The 9,473-nt window shown below is 30.7% G+C and overlaps 1 protein-coding gene across 1 annotated transcript in view; it reads right to left on the reverse strand.

Moving 5' to 3' along the window:
• Positions 1-8,428, reverse strand: part of LOC111628261 (Kv channel-interacting protein 1-like) — a 36,985-nt gene extending 28,557 nt beyond the window's left edge. Inside the window, exons 1-2 of the mRNA XM_023372015.1 lie at positions 8,293-8,428; positions 8,110-8,175 (exon numbers count right to left, since the gene is read on the reverse strand). Of these exons, the coding sequence (XP_023227783.1) occupies positions 8,110-8,175; positions 8,293-8,401 (175 nt within the window). The 5' untranslated portion in view covers positions 8,402-8,428. The remainder of the gene's footprint in view (positions 1-8,109; positions 8,176-8,292) is intronic.
• Positions 8,429-9,473: the final 1,045 nt, after the last annotated feature.

The following is a 9,473-nucleotide window of genomic DNA, read 5'->3' on the forward strand; positions in this document are numbered from 1 at the left end:
CTTTTGAATACTGGATTTTAAGAGAAAATTTAAATAAAGTTTCAAAATTTATTTAAATATGAATTCTTGTTTTGATTAAAAATCTTCACATAACAGAATGTTTGGCAGTTAAATGATTTTTATTCATTTTCAGAAAAGAAAATTCTTAACCAATGTACAAAATTAATCAAAATCTGAGAACATTTAATACGTTTTAAAATAAAAATTTTATTTAGAATGCTTCTAGCATTATCAATTATCGAATGAGAAATTTCCTTCTGATAATAATGATTAATTATTTAAGAAATAACTTAATTAAACACAGCCTAAATTACCTACTTTGTAATTAGCATTTGTATATTGAAGCTTAAAATTTATAAATTGAATTGTAATTAATAAATAAACTTCAGAAGAAAGAGAAATTTTAAATTGTTAATTTTCAGATATTTCAGTACACGAGGTAAGAATTGAACATTAATATAATTTAAAAAATAATTAAAAATCAAAAGAATAAAATAAATATATCATTAAAATATTTAAGTTACATTTTTATTATATATAACGAAATCGTTTTTGTGTAGCCTATATATGAGAATTTGTATAGGCTTATAAAACATGTATAAATAAATAAAATCTATTTGCTGAATAGTAATAAAAATTGAATATTGCATAAAATACTATTATCAGATAAAATGAAGATGAATCAAACTGTATTTTTTATATAGGTCCTAATTAAAATCTACGGATGCACATTATTCTGGGAGAATTGTATACAGAAAGATCTAAGAATGGCAGAAATTGATGTTTTTAATATGAAAATAATTCAAATTATATTTAAAGATTTGTTCGATAATAAGAAATTGATGAGAATATTTATTTTGGTGATTTAATTTTAAGATTTAAAATATTTGAAGCCGCGCTTTTAATTTGTATTGATTCTTTTAAGGTTTCTACACGCCTTTGTTATGAATTGTAATTAAATGAAATAAATTTAACTATAATAATGAAACTAATATAAATCCAATGCCTGATAATATTACAATTTTTGAAAATTAAAGGAGTTTAAACTCAAAATTATAAATGTAATTATTTTAAAATGGCAGTCAAATTTATTTCAGTTTTTTTCTTTTTCTTTCATAATTATTGAATAAATGTTTTAGATTATTATGTACAGTACATATTTCTATTATAGATTATTTCTTAAATATAAAAAACAAAGTTGCTATAAACAGTAAAATTGATTTATTTTAACCAATCATTGGAATAATTTTGACATTGTAAAGATGTCCTCCACATTTTTAAATAGAAATTTTTATTTTTATACACAGAAAATTTTTGTGAAAAGTAATTTATTTATTAATATTACATTTTATTATATTTTTGATCGAACTATTCTTTTTTATTATGTCTGCAGCCTATTTAAATTTAAGCAATAATAATATGCCGTTTAACTCAATTTAAACATAGCGTTAATTAAATTATTGCTATAATTATAAATTTATATCAGAAATTTTTAAATTATTGTTAAATATTTACGTAAATTAACAGTTTATTATTGAGAAAAGTGTGTTTTTTTTATTTTAATAACATATTAAAAGTCCTAAATTGAAAAAAAAATAATACAGACATTCTAAAAGTACTTTTATGTTTGAAAGTTGATCATGTTTAATGAATAAAATTTGAAAACTTGTCTTAAAATTAATATGGATGTTAAAAAAAATTATATTTAAAATCTTTCTTCAGTTTTCTTCATATTTTTTGTCAAATTCAACTATTAATATTTTACTTTTAATTTATAATTAAAACCTAGGCCTATTATTGTTAATATAAACCCTTTATTTTATTAAAAAATTCATTAAAGTCTTTATAGTTAAGCGCATTTTGCGAATATAAAAACATATTTTTGAATTGTTAACATTAGAAAACAAATTTCTAATTTATTATGTTGATTTTATTATAACTATCTTAAAAGTTATTCAAATAAAATAATTCTAAAATATAAGCATACTTCCATATAAAAATTAATATAATCTTTTTAAAATTTTCTTCTTTATAATTAAATGAAAATTTTTATAGATATATTAACTTTCTGTCTAAAATAATACAAGTTTCAAAATATACTCAAAAATTTTATATAAAGGAATTTAAAGCCATAAAAGGAGAAGAAATTGGACCCAGAATAGTCATTTGAAGCAACGAAATAAAAGGGAGATCATATATTTTAATTTTTAAAGTTTTAAACTTAAGTAAAGATCATAAATCGAAAGTTAAGATAAGTTTTTACTGTCTATTGTTTGAAAACATAATACTGTACAAAAAATAAATTAATTAATAAATTAAATTCATAAAAAAAAATTGCCACATTTTTAATCATTAAAATTATCATAAATAAACTAAACATAATTCGAATATGCTTCACTTCTCATTCTCGCTAACACTTGCAGGCCTACTACATAACAAACAAAATAGGATTAGTCATATAGTTTATAATGAAGTGTGCATAGTTTAACACAGTGTTTCTCAACCTCTAAGGAATCGGCGCCCCCTTCAATGTAGTATTGCCTCCTTCAATAAAACCGTTACGTGGTATCTTCACTTCAAAATTCCGATGCTGTGGGCCAGGGCTAACGCCAAATTCGTACTGCATTGAATAGACTAGTGAGTAGTATAATGTTATTTGTTTAATTATTGTACGATATAACGAATAAAATATCTAATTATTCTTAATATAATGTTTTACTATATCGCCCAGAAAATTGTTTTTCGCCCCCCAAAATATAAATTGTTACAAATCGTCCCCTCAACATGGAAAAACGCCCACATGGGGGCGATATCGCCCCCGTTGAGAAACACTGGAATATTCCTAAAGAATATTCTATCTTTGTTCTGTGAAGCAGAAAACCTATGCTAAATATAAACGAAAATCATCAATCATCATTAGAATATTTCCTGTTGCCGAGATAACTATACAGTCGACCCCCTATAACACTGTTGATTATTCCGTTTTATATGAATTCCATGTTGTACGAGTCATTTCAATTTTACAAATACAGTACATGTGCCAAGATAGTCGACCCCCTATAACACTGTTGATTATTCCGTTTTATATGAATTCCATGTTGTACGAGTCATTTCAATTTTACAAATACATGAGTTGTTTACAGCCCGGCACACCATATTTGTAAAATCTAAGTGACTCGTACAACATGGAATTCGTATAAAACGGAATAATCAACAGTGTTATAGGGGGGTCGAGTAGTCTATATTTCTCTGCGAAATTACCAGATAAGATAGATTTATCATTTTCAAATTCGATATGAAGTAAGATTTTAAAATAATCATTAAATAAACGAGGAATTTATATCAAGAAAACCTTCATTTTATTATATTTGATTACAAATTATAAGATAGGACTAGAAATATTAATTATTACAAATAAAAAGAGTCAGTTACATCTCGAAAACTATTAGATATATCACGGAAAGAAATGACACAGACACAATCTTCAGTACAACACGTACAATCGATTTTTCGCTAGAATTTTTCTAGCATAAAAAATACAAAGATCAGAAGCAGCTGAAACATTTTAATCCTTTTATATTTTGAAAAATATTTAGTGTTAAAATATATTATTAAAAATCCCTGTAAGAGAGATTTCAATCGTTTAAGCAAAAAGATTTTTTATACAAAAGAATTTAAAAAATCGAATTTTTTCTTTTTTTAAGCAATTTGTTTTGATAAATGATTTATGCGATTAGAATTATGATCTGTAGTGAAGATTTAAAAATTTCTAAACTTTATTTTCCCCCAAAATAAAGTTCAAATTTAAATAATAATATATATATAATTCTACGCCATGTTTCTTTAAATTTCTTTTTAATATTTGCGTTATTATCACTAAGTAATTTAATGTTGGCAATGTTTTCTAGATAGAACTGTTTATCGCTTTATCGGATTTTCGCTTAAACATTTCTGTTCTTCAATACTTCCAAATAGTCTTTATATACGCATTTATTCTCTTCAAAAATCGTTGAATGTATGTAAGAGTACATCTGTACGAACATCCGAGGAATAGTCAATGACGTTTCTCACTTATTACGTTTTCAGTTGTGCAGATATATCACATATTTCCGCACAAGCTGAACACGTAGGTAAGCAAAAACAACATTGACTATTCCGCAGATATTCAAAGTTGGAATAATTCGATTTTACGTGAATGCTAAACAATGATGCCATTATAGCGACATATCTCTAAGGTTACGCTTGCGAATATTATGTATGAATACACGATTTATTTATTGTTGACAGAATAACTACAGACAACCCTCAAGTTATTCGTGAACAAATAACACTTGTTTGTTATCTTTCGTCGGAAATGGAAAATACGAGATAATATTATAGGTCGATATTAAGTTTAATATACATATTAATAGAATTAGCTATGTTTTTATTTTCATAAATACCGACTGCTCTTCAGATCGGATCCACTTTAAAGTCTGCAAATGACTAATTAAAGATTGCAACAGTTTATCCTTAATCATTCTTTCAAAACAACTCTTCTCTTACTTGTACTGTGCATTTACAAATTCTATTATCAAATTCTCTCCTTCGAAATAACATTTCCTCTCCTGTAGGTAACGACAAAAATTAAATCAAAATCGTAATTTACTACTGAAAGCATATAAGAGAGCATATTTTAGATGGAATTTGAGTTTTCCTCATTCGTAAAATGTTACGAATGAGGCCAGCAATCATGGTAATTTCCTACATCAAACAAAATTAACTTATGTAACAATTATTGTATACACTTTTAACTATCTACAATAATCTTATTGTTATTTTATTAAAATACAGAAGCATTTTTAAATAAAATATTAACAATTTCAAGTATTTCATTAAGTTATTCAATTTTCTCTGACCAATTAAGAAAAGTTCCGTATAATTTATCGAGTTTCATCTTGCCCTGGATAACAACTGTTTATTTATGATTTAGTACTTAGGAAGACGTATTAAACTCTTAAATCTGGAAATAAATCTTTAAACGCCCAAAAACCTATTCTATATAATATTTATATACCTTAGTTATGTGGTCAAACCTCCAATAACAAACGGCGACTATTTTCAAAAATGTATTAAATAATTTTTTAAACAAAAATGCATACAAAAACTTCTAAACAATGGCCATTTTTATGTTTCCATTGTCTAGGGATGGGCAAGCTTTTTCTATGTAAGGGGTACATTTAAAATTTTCGAACTGATGTGGGCCGCACACGAGAAAAAGAAACAAACACGCGGGTGAATCACAATTCATATATGATTATAAATTAACACGCTTAATTTGACTTTGATGTGAACGTAATATATCAAAAATATTTGGTTAAATATTAGTTACCTCTAGTTTTAGTTTTGATGTGAGTCTGTTAGCCGATTTCTTGTTTTACTTTTTACTAAATTTTTAATAAATTGTAGAAAATAACAGAATTTTTGCTGCATACATCCCTTAAATTGGGAAATTGATATATTTTTAATATTAATGGGGGCCGCGGTTTACCCACCCCTAGTCTAGAAGTTTAACTGTACTGTACTTAACATAGCTCTTTACCTTTTTCTCTGATTATAAGACGAAATTACTAAAATTAATTTCTTTAACAATTATATTATACGTATGAAATATATTAGGAAAATGTCCCTAAATATTTAAATACATATATTGTATGTTACGTTATGTATATATAACTTGTGTCTTTTATCTTATAATTTTAAGCTAAAATAAAGTTTAGACGCAGAATATTACAAGAAATCAAATAAAACTTCAAATTTAATAAGCACTTTAAAAAAATATTAATAAATTTAAAAAAAATGTTAAAACTCACTACCTTAAAAGCTTAAAGGACAAAGCTATACATGCAGATTATATTAATATTTTCGCAGGATATTCAAAGATGAAACTCTTACAGCAAATTAGATGCAGCAAGAATTTCAATAACTATATTCGGTTCATATGTAGAGTCACGCAAACAATGCAGTTTGAATAAACTTCGGAAATTTCCAATCGACACGAATGAAATAACAATGAAACGAACACTTCATTTTATTTCAGGGATAATTAGCATTTGAATCGCTGCTATTTCAATTCTTTTTAATTAAAAATAAAATAAAGCAAGTGTAATTCATTTCTCTACAGTATTCTTCGTAGTGTAAGTGTGTACGGACAAGTAGATAGCTAGCAAATTAGGAATATTCATTTGATGTTAGTAAATCACAACCGTTTGAGAAGTGGAAAAGAGAAATTAATAAGAATAATGATTACGGAGACAGACGTTAAAGAGAAAGTGAAATCTGACATCTCAGGTGGAACCGTATTATGCCAGTGCGCAGCCGTCGAATAGCGATTTGGGATTCGGATAATTATTTGAGTGTCGTTAATAAGCGGGTAGATGAATAGGTTTATAAATCTTTAAATCCAGTAAATAGATTCATTTGTAATAAATAAAACAGAATCGTCATATAATTTATTGCATCACCAGTTATTTTCCCGAGAATTACTGACCCGCACTTAAAAGAGGAAGGTACGGGAATGACGGCACAGTCGCCATATCTGTTAAAAATTCGGATGACGGCGCCTTTCATCCGAAACGATTGGTCGAAAAACGATCGGAGGTAATGATTAATAACGTCGCATTCGGATTCCATTGTGGCGAGACAGAAATCAAATCGTACGTCTCGATTCGGTTCCGGTAAAGCTAGACTTCCGTTGGCCCGACCTACCGAATTTCATTCTATACAGGCGACAATTCGACGCGCCAGATGAGCCATTCGAGCGAATCGCAGACAAGGGGGAAAACCGTATTCTCCGTTCTTCACGCTTTACAAACATTTCTATTGGTCGACATTACTCTATACTTTTGTTGAGAGTTTTTAAAAACGTTTCAGGCTTTTGCTTGCATATCTATTCTTTTCTTGTTTTAAAATTTTATATCAAATTTCTATGCACAGTTATCTTGAATTTTGTATAAAACTTTAATAAAAAAATTATAAAAGAAAAAAGTTTTCGCTAAAACGGTTCTTCACTTCGTAATTGAACGATACCTTTACTGATAGCAGGTGATACCTATCGACTTTTTTTTATATAGATGTTACTCTACTATCTTGTGACGCTGAGGATGCGTCACTTTTTATCGTCGTCAAATGTAGTTTTAGATAGAAGAAAAATAAAAGAAAAAAAATACGAGTAAAAATTCGAGAACTTAAATAATTAAAATGATAAATAAATTAGCGTATATTTTAAAAATCGAAAAGGAAGGAAGAAACGTTAAATGCGTAAAGAATGGCGAATAAAAAATATTAAGACGACCGAATTCGAGAATCGTAAGTGAAAGTTCAGTCAGAAATTGCCGAATAAAAGATATTTTTAATCTGTAACGATTGCCTTAATTAAGGTAAATACTGTACACGTTTACGAATGGACTCGCTACCTCTTCACATCTCATAAAAATAACTTGGACATTTCGATTTTCATAGCTTAAAGCCCAGAAATTTTTCGCGCATCGGTCGTTTTAACATCGGATATTACGTCATTTGGGTCATCCCCGATTGCTCCTTAAAGCCCTTGCTTGGCATCATCGGTCAGTACCGTTGGCGTCTTCCCAAACGCTCCCACCCTTCTGTCAGAGTCTGCTGCAAGCTCTGTATCGTCGATCAAAATCATTTAGTTGGCTCTGCGTAAAGGGTCCGAAATCTCGACAACGATAACATGCAAATATAAATAGTCCACATTCGCGCTATACCAAGCAATTTCGGGTGTTTGTTAATATAGGCCTATACATTTATATATTATCACAAGTTCATCCCGGTCCTTCCCACTCGGCCGATTTTCGTTGAATTTTTTATTTTTATACAAGACTAAAACTGTGGAACCGATAAATCCCAGGGTGGAGAGAATATCGATGCCCGAGACCGTCGTTCTTCTACCCTCCGCCGCGATCGATGGAGAGAGGAGGAAGAAATGGGACGACGGCGCCGGACGGAGCGGGCTTCCCCTATTTCGGGGGTATTTCCGGAGTCGGAAGGCGGGCCGGCACGACGCGGGAGGAAAACGGCACTAGACGTCGGACGGAAAGCGGAACTCACCCGCGCATCCGGTCTGCGTGGAAGAGTAATGGTACTCGGCGGTGGGAATCAAGGTGTCCGTTTCGGCTAGAAAGGGTGGAAGAGAAGATGAGTGCGCACCGGACTTTCTCCGGCGCCAAAATGGCGCCGTGCCTTTGGATCCGTCCGGGAGGACGGTGCGGAAGAGGATGAAGATAGACTTACCGTCCTGCTCGGAGTGGATGTCGGGAAGCTTGGCGAAGGAGAACCTCTTGGTCCTGACGCCGGCTCCGTTGTCCTGTCCGGACGAAACGCTTTCTTTCCTCGAAGACATCAGAGTAGTCGGGTTAACCGGGGTCCGGGTCGGTCTCCACGCATCCTACGAACGGCCGTCCGCGTCCGGAAGCCGCTCAGCAAGCAGAGACGGTCGCACGAAAAAGAAGCGGCTGCGGGCCTCGCTGGTCCTTCCGCCGGATCATGGTTTCTGTCCGGACGATTATCCCTCGTTTCTGTCGCCGACGTCCAGTCCCGGCCGCCTGCTTCGCTCTTCCTCCGGCCGGTCTTTCATCCGAGGCGCATGCGCATTTCATTCGCCGGAATCCGCACTCCCAGCCGCGCCGGCGCGTGTATCGGCGCGCGCCACTCTTTCCGGCTTGCGCCGAATGGCGAATTCCATTCTTTTGTAATCTGAATGGGAATTTCTCTTCGCGTATCGATATTTACCACGTGACGTATTAAATCATAAGATCGATTCGGCGGATAAATGTCGATAAAAAAATACCAACGTATCAAATTCATCCGACTATTATTATACAGATAATAATAGTTTTATAAGTGCCCTTCTATTTAGATATAACAACATTAAGAACTAGATGAGTAATAAAAGAAACAATACAGAATTAAATAACTTTAGCAATCAATATTATTTTTTCGTATTGTTTTTCAATTTCCATAAACTTTCACATGTCGAACTCTTAATTTAACTTGTTCTTGATGGTCGAACATTCTTTTATTATAAACAGACACTTGTGGATCTTGTAGCCAATAAAGATTTTGAATAACAGAATATTTTAAATTACTATACTCTGTGTCCTATAAAATTAAGAAAGAGATATTTATGATAAATGATTTCATGTGTAATAAGTTAATTAACAGCCAATTTGCTAATAAGCCTAGAAAATAAGAAGCCAACTTCTTAAAAATGTAGTTATATTTAGTGAGATTCGAGAAAAATCAATACCTTTCAAATCTTTAATATAATAAGTCGGTTCGTAAAAGTCTCGCAATCAATTTTTTTTGCATGAAAGCCATACTTTTTCTTTATTATTGAAAAGCTGTGATAGAAAAACACTAGAAAAAACTTTAAATAAGTTAAAAACTAACGATATTAATTTATTACGTGTTGA

Source organism: Centruroides sculpturatus, unplaced genomic scaffold (genome assembly GCF_000671375.1).
Source record: "Centruroides sculpturatus isolate CEXI.00-Female unplaced genomic scaffold, Cexi_2.0 scaffold65, whole genome shotgun sequence".
In the NCBI taxonomy this organism is placed as follows: Eukaryota; Metazoa; Arthropoda; class Arachnida; order Scorpiones; family Buthidae; genus Centruroides; species Centruroides sculpturatus.